This window comes from Arachis ipaensis, chromosome B03 (genome assembly GCF_000816755.2).
Source record: "Arachis ipaensis cultivar K30076 chromosome B03, Araip1.1, whole genome shotgun sequence".
NCBI classification, from domain to species: Eukaryota; Viridiplantae; Streptophyta; class Magnoliopsida; order Fabales; family Fabaceae; genus Arachis; species Arachis ipaensis.
The window spans coordinates 37,790,725-37,805,284 of record NC_029787.2 but is presented as its reverse complement, the minus strand read 5'-3'; the positions used below and the strand labels follow the sequence as shown (position 1 = coordinate 37,805,284).

The 14,560-nt window shown below is 37.7% G+C and overlaps 1 protein-coding gene across 1 annotated transcript; it reads right to left on the bottom strand.

Moving 5' to 3' along the window:
• On the bottom strand, positions 9,535-10,191 carry LOC107632986. Its single transcript, XM_016336621.1, has 2 exons — positions 9,972-10,191; positions 9,535-9,845 (listed from the first exon to the last, which is right to left on the bottom strand). The coding sequence occupies exons 1-2, from the start codon at positions 10,189-10,191 to the stop codon at positions 9,535-9,537; spliced, it is 531 nt and encodes a 176-aa protein (XP_016192107.1).

The window sequence follows — 14,560 nt, the reverse complement described above, 5'->3', positions numbered from 1 at the left end:
ACCATAGATTAAGGTGTGGAGCTCTGCTGTTCCTCATGAATTAATGCAAAGTACTATTGTTTTTCTATTCAATTCAAGCTTATTCCGATTCTAGTAAGGTTTATTACTTGGACGACCCAGTGCACTTGCTGGTTAGTTGTGCGAAGTTGTGATAAAGAGTTGAGATTACAATTGTGCGTACCAAGTTGTTGGCGCCATTGATGATCACAATTTCGTACACCACCCCTCTTCCTCTACCGCTACCCCAGCTACCCCTGCTACCACCATTGCACCTCCACCTGCCTCAGAGCCAGTCTATCACCTAGTACACCGCCTGTTTCAGCAGCTAGACCAAATGGAGCGCCGCAACCGGTGCCGATATGAGAGATCTGAGCGTCGCAGCAAGCAACACTATGAGCACCTAAAGCTGATGATCCGTTCTGGTAGCGACATCCCCTCCGAGCCTGACACACCATCAGAGCCATCTGAGGAAGAGGCGGATGATCACGAGGCGGAGACCCATCCACAGAGAGAGGCTGCGCAGGCAGGCACGGAGCAGGCTACATCACAGCAGGAGGCCCCGCCTCAGATTCAGGCTGCCAACCCAGAGATCCCTATTCAGTCAGCACCTCCTCTGCAGCAGGCAGATCCTCCGACCACCACCACAGAGACTCCGGCTACCCATCCTTCCAGTGATGACACCCCTTCACACCCTGCTTGAGTGAGCATCAGGGACGATGCTTCATTTTAAGTGTGGGGAGGTCACCATCTCTGGCGTATTCTTTTGGTGAACCACTACAGACTCTTTTACTCTATTTTGCTACTTTTCTGTATTTTTCTTTTTATTTTTTATTTTCTCAGTACGTATACATTGCTATTTTCATGTATTTTTACTATATTTCTGCATGTTGCACTTTAGTTCATATTTTAGCCATTTAGTTTAGTTGCAATTCTAACTTATTAGTTATAGAAATTGTGGATTAATTAGTATAGTTTACCCTTTTTAGCATAAGATAACTTAGTTTAAATTAAAAATATAAAAAGGAAGTAAACTAGAGACTTTAACATAATAAAAACAATCCACACACCTTGTATATAACATTACATGTCAGGTAGTTAACAACATTTCATCAAGGAGAAACACTAAAACTTTAAAGCCACCTTAAGATTTACATTGAGAATAATGAGAACTCTTAATTTTTACTTGCATGACATATATAACTGATATATTATTTTTGAGTTAGAGAACACACAGCCTGTGAGTTTTGAGCTTAATTGTATGGTTACATTCAAACCATAATTTTTATTCCTGTGTGTTTTCGCCCTTCTTTTTTATTCTGGTGTTCTTTACTTTGTTTTAATCTATATGTCCGATTATAGAATATAGATACATACCAAGAAAGTGATTGAGGCCATTGTTTGATTCTAGCTCACTTATCCCAAATTAGCCTACCTTTTACATCACCCTTGTTAGCCCCCTTGAGCCTTTAAATCCCCTCTTATTCTATAAACCACAATACTAGCCTTAAGCAGAAAAACAAAATAAAAATCCCAAGTTGAATCCTTGGTTAGCTTAAGATAGAAAATGTGTATTGTTTAAGTGTGGGAAACCTATTGGGAACATGGATGATAAAAACAAAGGGTAGAAAGTTAAAAAGAATAAAATAATTCAAAATAAAAATTTTGAAAAGCATGCTCATGTGAAATCAAAATAATTGAATTACCATGTGCATTAAAAAAAATTTATTTTTCAGTATTTGAACAAAGGGGATACAAAATCCCCAAATGCAAAATAAAGCAATGCACATGGGACAAAATTAAAACTAATGCGTGAGCATGTAACATCAAAAGTGGAAAAATTTGGGTGAATAGGTAAAGAAATTCTTGCTTTACAAAGTATGTATGTTAGGTGAAATCTTAGACTAATCAATGATTCACTTATTAGCTCACTTAACCTTATACATATACCCTTACCTTTACCTTGGCCCCATTACAATCTTAATTAAAGACCTCATGATTTTTGTATGCCTATATTCTGTAATTGTTGATTGGTTAGATGAAGAACAAAGTTATAGAAAATAAGGATAAAAAGAAGAATAGAGTGATTAACCCATTAAACACTGAGTGACTAGAGAGTAAACACAAAATCTAGTGAGGGTTCAATAGCTCATCAACATATATCTCTGCTTAAATTATTAGTTGTCTTGCAAGCTTGTAAAATATTTTTCTTTCCCATCTCAATTGTAAAAGTGCTTTATCATTATCTAAGGTTTGGCTATGCATATATGATTCCTTGAGAATGTGAATTAATTTAACTACATGTAAGTTTTATATACAAGTGAATAAAAAAAATTAGAATTGCATGATTCATTTAGGTAGTTGCATTTAGAATAGATTGCATTGCATGAGATTCCACCACTTTAACCTTACCTTACTCTTTATCTTGGATTTAGCATGAGGACATGCTATTGTTTAAGTGTGGGGAGGTTGATAAACCCATATTTTATGATATATTTTGTGCTCAAATTAAGTGATTTATTCAATCCTTCACTCCCTTATTCATGAAAATTGCATGGTTTTACTTTCCCTTCCTTATTATGTGATGTATGTAAAAATAATTATTTTTATTACCCTTTATTTCCATTCGATGCCGTGATTCTTGTGTTGAGTAGTTTCAGATCTTCTAAGGCAGGAATGACTTAAAGGATGGAAAGAAAACATACAAAAATGGAAGGAAAGCACAAAACGGAGTTTTTGGAGAAACTGGCAGTGACGCGACCGCGTGATTGACGTGATCGCGCGCCTTAAGCGAAACGCATATGACGCAGACGCATGACTGAAGCGACCGCGTGATAAGGAAAAATCCAGATGACGCGACCGCGTGACCCACGCGGACGCGTGACAGAGGCCACGCACCAAAAATTACAGAAAACGCTCCTAGCGATTTCTGAAGCCCTTTTTGGCCCAAATCCAAGTCCAGAAGGCACAGATCAGAGGTTATGAAGTGGGGGAATGCATCCATTCAGAGGAGAGTCTCCAATTAGTTACTTTTCATGATTTAGATGTAGTTTGACGGAGATGTTCTCTCCTCTCTCTTTTAGGATTTAGATTTAGGATTTCTTTTGCTTTCAGGATTATCTCTTTTTATCAGGTTCAATATTCCTTTTTAATTACTTATTTTCTCAATTTAATTTATGAATTCTTCTATGTTATAGATTAGTCTTTGAATTAATGTTATTTGAGGTATTTCATTTTATGATTGCTTTCTTTTATTTATGTTACTGTTGCTTCCAATCTGAAGACATTTTTATTCAAGTAGATTTACTTTTTCCCTTTTGGTCTTGGTTAAGAAATCAGTAACTCAGGAGTTATCAAACTCAACATGATTGAGAATTGTTATCTTTGCTAATTGAATTGAACTTCAATAATCCCAATCTTTCCTTAGGGATTAACTAGGATTTGAAGATCAAACTAATTAGTCACTTGACCTTTCTTTGCTTTAAGTAAAGGCTAACTAAGTGGAATTAAGATTCAATCTTCATCATCATTGATAAGGATAACTAGGATAGGACTTCCAATTTCTCATACCTTGCCAAAAGTTTATTTTACAGTTATTTATTTATTTTACTTGCCATTTAAATTACTTATTCCTCATTTTCAAAACCCCAATTACAATCTTCACAACCAATAATAAGAACATACTTCCCTGCAGTTCCTTGAGAAGACGACCCGAGGTTTAAATACTTCGGTTATCAATTTTTAAGGGGTTTGTTACTTGTGACAACCAAAATGTTTGTACGAAGAGATTTCTGTTGGTTTAGAAACTATATCTACGACGCGACTATTTTTATAAAATTCTTTACTAGCAAAAATCCTAACGTCAGTGATCAATTACGTTTATATTTCCATAATAAAGAATTTTTACTTTTATTTTAATATTGACCTCAATATTTTTTATTTTAAAAACTAATTAATTAGTTTATATTTATAATATCGTTATATACTATATGTATTTATTGACAAATAATATATAAAAATAATTTAAATATATCTGAGTATAAAATTAAAATAATATCTAAAAAACTTAATGCATGTTTTTATCATATAATTAATAATTAGCATTTACAATAAGAAGGAACAACATAACTTAGCACTAAGGAGAGCATGCAGAATAAAGAAGACCCAGGTTCGAATGACATCTTCATTAATTTCGGAATTTTCTCCTAAACGTATCGGTTGAACCAATTTTTACCGATTCTAGAAAGTTTTCACCTGTTTTGACCAGTTCTAACCGACTTTGACCGATTCTGTTCCTTAAGCTGTTCCAAAACTGGACTGGACCGGACCAGTTGGGAGTCCGGTCCACCGGCTTCTGCAGTCGAACAGGCCGGTCCGGACTGATTCTTACAACTATGCCACATCATTTAACCTTTCTTGCCTTCCACCAAAAGCCAAATTGTCTCTTTTCTCCCGGCTCTCCTTCTCTTCGGTCACGTCATTCAACAATGAAAAAAGAAGGAAACGGAAGGTGCAGAAGCTCTGGTGGATTGCAGAATAAAAGGCGTGTTCCCGCGTCCATGCAAGAAGAAAGGACTAATACCAAGAGCCTAGTCACACTGCGGTCAGAGCATATCAAAAACTATTTTCCTTCATTTGTGCTGCACCAAGGATCTAAGAAGAAATTTACCAAGTCTCAAGCACAAATCAAGCAATGATGGAGAAATCAAAGTCAAATCCGGACAGTAGAAGATCCACGGTCCAAATCCAAACTTCGGGCGAAAGCAAAACTCTACGGGCTAGATTGTCGAAACTTGAAGAAAAATGATGAGAGAGAATGGGTAAGATGCATGCAACAGATTCAGATCTCTCTCTCCTCATTAACGAAGCCGTTGCAGCTCTGATGCAGGAGAAGAATACAGTATAGGTTTTGAACTTGCTTCAACCTTGAAAGCTCTACTCTTCTATAATAAGGGTGAACGACCAACGGTTGAAGGCAAGAGAGTAAGAACAAAACACATTCAGTTCTCATCGTTGCCTCAGCTATTTGAGTTCTTCTCTTTGATGGTTTTCATTAAGTATTTCTTTTTCTCATTTTGGTCTGTCTGAGTCTCATCGGAAAAGGCAAACATGGTCAAGTTTGTGAGAAACTGCCAATGAGAGGTAAAGGGCAATGAGTTACACTTGGAGAAAAAGCCGTAAGACATTTCAGATTTTCTTTGTACATCTTTCTATTTTGTTTCATGATCCTGTGGGGATTCCCTTGCAAGTTAGGTTAGCACTTGGCTGTTGAAAGCTACGATGAGTTCTAGTCAAATTCAGATTTGGTTAGAATCTGGATTTGTCCCAAATAGAATTGGGTAGATCCTATTCAAAACATTGGTGTATGTAATTCAGCGAAAAAGTTGGTCAAATTCCATCAAGTTTGTGATGGAGACTAGATGTAGGCTACATTGCATTTAGTAGGTGAACCAGGATATATCTGGGTGTTACTTATACTACTCTACTCTATTTCTGTGTCTGTCGTTCAAGAAACACAAAGAAAGTGTCTCTCAACGCAACACGAGACAAAAGTAGAAAATATCTCCTAACTTCTTTTGAAAAGGCAACAAGTAAGATTTAAAAGAAAGGGAGGCTAACATACAGCCACCGCTTCTCTTAAGCACTGATAATCATCAAAGTTTAATTTTAATATACTGACAATATAAAATATTGTGTATAGTTGTTCAATTGCATTCTTACATTTACATGACTATTCATACTATTAATGTAAAACGTAATTATTTTTTCCTAATGTTTCTCTATATAATTAGATGCACATGTAAAACTATTAATCATAAAATATTACTATTTTATTCTTTTAGAATTAAATAAAAGGTTATTTCAGTATTGTTAATATTAAATTTGAATTCATAATTACTAACACAATCAATGAACCTCAGTAATAATTTAGTATTTTTTAAATTAATGCTTAACAGAATATGTTAGTGTTTTAGGAATGAACTAAAAGCTATATTAATTTTTTAAAATTCAATCTTCGAATATTGTTTTCTTATTTTCAAAAATAATTATCAAGGTGTTGTAATATTTTTAAAAAGTAAAATTTAATATTTTCATAGGCATGTTTTTGAAATATATTTCATGTGACATTTTCATGTTGCCTGTTTTTCGTATTATTTGTTATCATGAGAAACTACATACGATAACATTTTTTCCATCATTGAAAAAGAATCAATTTTCTCAAAACAATTACCTAATTAGATCAATCTATTATTTTTTGAGTTCTATCCCCAACATTGAAATGGAAGTTTTGAATTTTTTTTTGGTAATAAAAGGGGGCCTAGGCCCGAAGAAGGAAAAACATTAGCTACAGTCTTGAATTACATCAAGAGTACGAGGGAGTACAATCTCCTGAACATCTTCTTGTAATAGCGTTTCTAAATTTTTTGGAGCTATGTCCAGGAACCTAAATCCTAAATCCCCATCCAAGCTTTTCCTTGCCAACCAATTAGCACTTCGATTGGCTTCTCTGTAAATATGGCAGAACTTTAACTCCCATGGTCTTTGTTTCATTTTAACAATTTCTCTTATGGTCTCATGATGGATATGATTAATTCCTCTTTCTTTGATGATAGACCTGAGAACTTTTTCTGCATCATTTTCCACAATGACTGGGTGCATACCCATATCCCAAGCCATCTGCAACCCATGGAGGATCCCAAGCATTTCTGCTTGCTCTGCACTGCAATAACCTGTGTTAGCTTCAAATCCACCAATCCACTCTCCCAAGTAAGTGCGCAACACACCTCTACATCCTGCTCTTTGTGTTCGGTTGTTAGATGCTCCGTCTGTATTAAGTTTGATCCACCTCTGCGGTGGTGGATTTCAATTTATCTGTATCTGTTTTGTTATTGTTCTTACTATCTGTGACTGCTTTTTATTTATGAGTGCTTGCTTATAGTTTGTAATGTATTCTAGAATTTGGAATTTAGGATTGTTAGGTCTGGAGTACGGAGGGTTGAAAATTTCCTGAAATCTCCATTTCCAGATCCACCAGCAAGTAGTTAGAAAGACATCTGTCCATTCATATTGAGAGTCCTTCCCATATCTATTTCTCAGATTATTCACTATCCATTCCTCTAAATCTGATTCAAAAAAGTGGGGGACAGCTCCAGGATTTAGTATTTGTATCCACACTCTTGCTGCCTTAGGACAGTCTCTTAATGCATGTATTGTTGTCTCAGCTTGCTCTGGGCAGTTATGACACGAATCACCCGTATTCATCATTCTAGCCCTTCTACTTGCCGTGAAAAGTCTGTTGTGTGCCATTTGCCAAGCAAACACCTTTATTTTTTCTTGTCCTTTCCATTTCCAAAGATTCTACCACAGGACATGCTTCTCGTTTGTTATCCCAGCTAGAATCTTATAGGCACTAGCTACCGTAAATTCTCCATCAACACTATGATTCCAGCAAAGATTATCTTGTCCTTGATTTTTAGAAATAATCAACTTGTTAATCCTGTCCAATATTCTGGTTGGGAGATATTTTCTTAAGGATACCACATCCCAGCTACCATCCTCAAGTCTATAAGATGATATTGTTCTCCCCTCCTCATTCCTAGGCACTTGATTAATTGTCTGATTGGCCAAAATTCCTTCCTCTTTGAGCCACTTTTGCTTCCAAAACATAACCTATTTTCCATCACCAACTATCCAGTGTAAGTTTTCCTGCATGACACTCCAGAGTTTAGTCAGCTCCTTCCAAAGGGGGGAATCCATTTTCTTACTATAGGGTACTGTTCTGAAACTAGATTCTCCTTCATATCGGTGCTGGTATACTTTGGCCCAAAGGGTATTCTTCTCTGTTATGAGCCTCCATATTAACTTTAATAGAAAAGCCTCATTCATCAGGTTGAGGCTTTTGAGTCCTAGACCTCCCTGTCCTTTCGGGCGACACAGAGTACTCCAACTAATGTGATGAACTCTCCTCTGGTTTTCTACTTCGCCCCATATAAATTTTCTTTGCATTTTTTCAATTTTATTGCAGATTCTTTTTGGGATTCTTGTGTGCTGCATTTCATAGTAAGCAATAGGGGTGATGGCAGTACTTGCCAGGGTTATTCTTCCTGCTAGAGTTAGGCACTGGGCCTTCCAATCATTCAGTTTTTTCTGTACCCTCTGAAGAATATCTTTAAATCTTTCTGTTCCTTTTCTTTGGTTTGTGAAGGTCGCTCCTAGATATTTGCCAAGATGTTGCTGTTCTTGGAATTGACACTTATTAACTATCTCTCTTCTATTATCCTGTTTCACATTCTTTGAAAAACATATTACAGTTTTGGTTGCATTAATTTTAAGGCCGGAGGCCTGACAAAATCTTTCTATCACTTCACAAACTTCCTCTATTTGATCTATTGAAGCTTCAGTAAAAACTAGTAAGTCATCAGCGAACAGCAAGTGCGATATAGCAGGCCCCTGTTTTCCAACTCTTATCGGCTTCCACTTTTGACCAGCCACTTTCTCCTCTATAAGCTGGGATAATTTGTCCATGGCTATTACGAAAAGGTAGGGGGATATGGGATCCCCCTGTCTTATACCTCGGGAGGGTAAAATCGTGCTGGTCTTCCCTCCATTCCAAAGTAAGTTATAGGTCACAGTAGAAATGCAAGCCATAATGAGGCTGATCATCTCTTCTAGTAAGCCAAAATCTCTCAGACACCCTTCTATGTAACTCCATCTCAGCCTATCATAAGCCTTTTCGAAATCAAACTTTATAGCCATAAACCCTTTTTTCCCCTTAACTCTTTTCATAATGTGCATTATGTCCTTTGCAATAAGAATATTGTCTTGTATTCTTCACCCTGGAACAAAGCTTGATTGGCACGAGGAGATTCTGTCCTCCAACAAAGGTTTTATTCTTTCCACAATAATTTTACTGATACCTTTATAATTAACATTACAGAGAGCGATAGGGCGATATTGAGAGATGAACTCAGGATTTTGGATCTTCGGAATCAGAGTGAGGAGAGTCTGGTTGTAGAACTCCAGAAGACTTGGGTTCCTCCATATTTGTTGAACAAATTGGTATGTGCTATTTTGGACGACCTCCCAGTTTTGTTTGTAGAATAAACTTAGATAACCATCTGGCCCAGGGGCTTTTAAGGATCCTATAGAGTGAATGGATTTTTTTACCTCTTCTCTAGAAGGATAAGCATACATTCTTCTACTCAACTCTTCATCAATTTGGGGATAGTAGCTCTTTATGCCAATCCCTTCTTCTTTATATAGGTTCTCATAGAAGTTCATGGCTAGGTTCATCAATTCCTCCTAATCTTCCTCCCAGTCCCTATTCTGATTCCTTAATTTAAGGATTTTATTTTTCCTTCGTCTTATAATAGTTCTTGTGTGAAAATATCTTGTATTCCTGTCACCTTCGATGAGCCAGTTTTCTCTAGATTTCTGAAGCCACATCATCTCTTCCCTATCTAAAATCTCTTCTAATTCCTTATTCAGGTGTTTTTCTAGTCTCTCTAGAAACAAATTTTTTCCATAGTCTGTTGCTCATTGTATTCTGCCCAGTCTTCTCATAATCTCCTTTTTCCTCTTATTAATGTTCCCAAAAGTTTTCTTGTTCCACCCTTTCAAAACAATGGTTAGATCTTCAAGAGATTGCTTTAAGTCCATCTGATCCTTCCAATTCTGAGCAATACAATTACCAAAATCAGGATGAAGGCTCCACATAGCTTCATATCTGAATGGTCGATCCATGCGCTGGTTCTGGAGAGGATTTAATGTCATAAGAATTGGGTGGTGATCCGAATGCGTTCTGGTTAGAGCTTCAAGCTTAGCCTCATCGAACCTTACCCTCCAATCTGTATTACATAGCACCCTATCTAGTCTCTTAAAGACCCTTTTTAAACCATTCCATTGAGGGCCTCTCCATGTGAATTTAGCACCAACAAAGCCTATATCTATCAGCCCAGTATTCTGGATCTAACTAGCAAAACTTCTACAAGCATTTATATCAGTCCTAGCTCCTCCTTTCTTCTTATTAGGGTTAGCTATTTCATTGAAGTCACCTACCAGAAGCAACTCCCCCTTCAGGTTTATGCCTATTTCATTTAGCTCCTTCCATAAGCTTCTCCTATTTTGCTCTTGGGGACTTGCATAAACAGCAGTAAGAAACCAGCTTCTATCATTATTAGGTCTGATCTCCATATGTACAAATTGCTTTCTAGACTTTAAAAAGGATACATTCATCCCTGGGTGATAAACCCATATTTTATGATATATTTTGTGCTAAGTTTGAGTGATTTATTCAATCCTTCACCCACTTATTCATATTAATTGCATAGTTCTCGATCCCAGGTTTAATGTTCCTTTACTTCAAGCTTCTCTTTTACTTTTATTCACTACTTTAGTAGATTATTTACTTTTGCAATTTAATTTATGAATTCTTCCATGTTATAGATTATTATTTTGGATTAATGTTATTTGAGGTATTTCAGTTAATATTGCTTTCTTTTATTTATTAGTTACAATTATTCCCAATCTGAAGACATTCTTATTCCAGTAGATTTACTTTTTTCCTTTTGGTTTTGGTTAAGAAATCAGTAACTCAGGAGTTATCAAACTCAAACATGCTTGATAATTGTTATCTTTGTTAATTGAATTGAGCTTCAAGAATCCCAATCTTTTCTTAGAAAATAAAATAGGATCCGAAGATCAATCCAATTAATCCTTTGACCTTCCTTTATCTTAGTAAAGGTTAACAAAGCGGAATTAAGATTCAATTCTCATCATCATTGATAAGGATAGCCAGGATATGACCTCTAGTTTCTTATACCTTGCCAAAAGTTTATTTACAGTCATTTATTTATTTTACTTGCCATTTAAATTGCTTGTTCTTCATTTACTTTATTTGCTAATTAAACTATTCACTCCTCATTCTCAAAACCCCAATTTACAATCTCCATAACCAATAATAAAAACACCTCCCTGCAATTCCTTGAGAAGACGACCCGATGTTTGAATACTTCGGTTATCAATTTATTTAGGGGTTTGTTACTTGTGACAACCAAAACATTTGTATGAAAGGACTTTTGAAGGTTTAGAAACTATACTTGCAACGATGATTTATCTGCAAATTTCTAGACCACACAAAAATTCTCTCTTCAAAATGGCGCTGTTGCTGGGGAATTTGATTCGTGTGCCTTATTATTGGTTATTGTAAATATTCTTCTTTTACTTGTTTGTTTGTTTTTATTTTTCCTTTTTATTTTCATCAGCTACTATGAATTCTCACCCCTTTCGCTTTAAGTTTGGTTCTAATGTTATTGAAAGGAATAAAAGTTATAACAGGAATATGCATCAAGGTCAAACCAATCAAGGATGGATGGAGCCGAGAGGACCTAATCAACCCTTTAGGCAACAACACCCTCCAAGATATCATGGACAAAGACCATTCTACAATGCATACCCAGCTGAAAGATATGGTGGACAACCTTGTAACTACCAACAAGCCCCACCACGTGCCTATAGACCATCCTCTCAACATAACCTCGAACCACCACGCTCACAAGCTTCTTTTCACCATTCACCACCACATGATCCTCATTTACCCCAGCTCCAATCCAATCACTACCAAACACCACCACTTCCCCCTGTACCACGTCCAAACCTATCACCCCAGGAATCAGAGATTCGCCTCAAGAAAACAGTAGATCAACTTCAAACAACTATTCATCAACTGGAGCAAGCAATAAATCAATTACTTGCCAGACGTTCGAACATTCAAGGACCTCCCACAACACCATGTGGACAATCTAATGAAGAGCGTAGCATGAAGGAGATACTAGAGACTCCAGTGGACATGACAGAGTCTGACTTCATACTAGAACAAGTAGGGGAAGCTGTCACTGTACAAGAAGAAGAGTTGGTTGAAGACTTAGGAGACACTGAACCCCCATGGGAATCTAGAGTTGTGGAGAATTCTGTCAAGGATGTTACAATTGATGCTAAGGAGGATAGTGCACAACCTCCAAAGCTAAGCTTTTATGAAGCAGCTTAGAGCTCTCTGTGGCTTTAAGAGTAAAAGAGAAATGGCTCGTACTCAGAGCTGGTGCACAAGGTTCGATAAGGTTCCACGCTTCAACTTGAAGTACACGGATTGGCATCATGATCAACCAGATGGATCTCGGAAAACGTTTGGTTATCCTGGTGAGAATCTAATCTCTAAACCGCCCAGATGGAAAAGTATAGATCAAGATGAAGGCGGATTTAAAAGCAAAGTTTGGGATCTTGGAATCTATGCTAACATTCGTCACCCGGGAGTCTGAGAATCTGTTTGAAGCTGCCCAGAAGCTTCACGTGCCTAGTTTGGGACCCCGGAGGCTATTGGCATTCTAAGCATTGGTGGAGATTTCTGGATAAATTTAAGCATAAGCCGCCATAACAGGAAGCCCCTCCAATGTCCAACTTAAGGACTTTAACTAAAAGTGCTAGGTGGGAGACAACCCACCATGGTATGATCATTCATTTTTCAATTTTTATTTCGTTTTGTTTGTTTTCAAGTGTTATTTTATTTTATAATATTGAACCTAGAATTTTGCATCGCTTTCATATTAATCATTGCATTCTGCATACAAAAAAAAGAGAGAGAAGGTGCTCCACGCGACCGCATCATCCATGCGATCGCGTCAAATGGCGTAAAACATTACCCACGCGACCGCGTGACCTGGAGATCGGCGTAAAGATCCAACGTCCAGAAGGTTAAGCTGGAATCGTGCGGCCATTGTGCGTTTCGCACAATTGACCCATGCGATCGCGTCACTCATACGATCGCGTCACTTGCACAATACCAATCCCACATGATCGCGTGAGCGACGCGATCGCGTCGCATGGATTGCACCACACCCCAAAAGGAGACAGAGAGTTGCGCTGAAACGACGCTGGATTTGTGCGTTTAGCACAAATTCCAGCGACGCGATCGCATGCCCCGAGCGATCGCGTCATTTACTCTTTTTGCCCTCCACGTGATCGCGTCATTTACGCAATCGCGTCACACCATTTTTCGCTCCAGCCACGCGACCGCGTCCCCCACGCGGCCGCGTGGATTCAAATTTATAACCCCACAGCCACGCGAACCCTACCAGTCGCCCCCCTCCCCCCAAACCTTTTTTCTCCCTCTCTTCTCCTCTAATCCAACCATCACCACCCAGCCACCACCACGCCACCGCCGAATCCTTTCGTCGTTGGTTCCTATTTTTCTTTTCTGTTATTGTTCATCTTTAGGCCAGTTAGATATGCATGTTGTAGTGGATTTTAGGATGTTAGGTAGCCTAGGATGTGGTTAGTGGATTTAGGTCTGTTTAATTGCACTGTTCTTATTTCTTGTTTCTTTATTTTCGCAATTTTGCTGATGCTGTGTTGTTAGTTTCCTTCATATGATATAATTTCTTGTTTCATGCTGCTCTTTACTCTGAATTTTCATGTTTATATTCCTTATATGTAAGTACAACTTTAATTTTGATTCATATGAACTATTTGACTGCAGTTTATTTTCCGGGACAATCCAATTTTAGCCGGAATACTGCCCAAATTTCTGTAAAATGTTTCCATTCATGTTTTGGTTTTGCCATTTTGAAATCTATTTTACTCTACTTTAACCAAACCATTCATGAATGCCCGGGCAAGTTTTCTTATCCTTTTTGATTTCCTGGTTCCTACACTGCATTTTTGATGTTTGATTCCAAATTTCTGCTTTCTCTGTATCTATTTGAATCATCATCAAACTGTTTTACTTGTTTGGATATGAGTTACTTATCACTTCTAACTGTGAATACTTGTTACTTGGAATATTTTCATTATGCCACTTACTTTAACCCACTTCTACTAACTCACTAATTTTCACCTCCTAAACTCTTTTTCAATTCTAACCAACCTAACCTTTCAAAAACTTCTTTTCTGATTTTCTTTCACTTTCTCTTAACATTCTAACCAAGGCATGATGTTTATTTTTCTATTTCACATGAATTCTATTCCATTTTGGATTGTAAATTCTTCTTTTCAAACTTTTAACTCCTATTCAATCCTTAATGTACTTTTACTTAGCTCATATTCATTACTCTCCTGCTCCTTTACCACTATGTGCTTCTCTTGTTAATTGCCTCCTTGTTTTCCTGTTTTTATTATATTCTTGAATTCTGTTTTTCAGGATGTTGGACTCCCACAGAAAAGGGAAAGGAAAGGCAACAACTGGCAAATAGAAAAGAGGAGAACACCTGCCACCACCACTGTACCTCCACCTGCCCCAGAGCCCATCTATCATCTAGTGCACCGCCTGTTTCGACGGCTTGACCAGATGGAGCGTCGCAACAAGCGACGCTATGAGCACCTGAAGCTGATGATACGATCTGGCGACATCCCCTCCAAGCCTGACACACCATCCGAGGCATCTGAGGAGGAGGCGGATGATCCCGAGGCAGAGACCCATCCACAGAGCGAGGCAGAGCAGGCAGGCACCCAGCAGGCAGCACACCATCAGGAGGCTCCGCCTCAGATTCAGGCTGTAGACCCTGAGATCCCT

Coding starts and splice junctions, on each gene's coding strand:
- LOC107632986 (XM_016336621.1), bottom strand. CDS start 10,191: ATGGAGATCAGACCTAATAATGATAGAAGCTGGTTTCTTACTGCTGTT. Junction 9,846..9,971: donor TGCTTGTAGAAGTTTTGCTA/GTTAGATCCAGA, acceptor TATGTAATACAG/ATTGGAGGGTAAGGTTCGAT.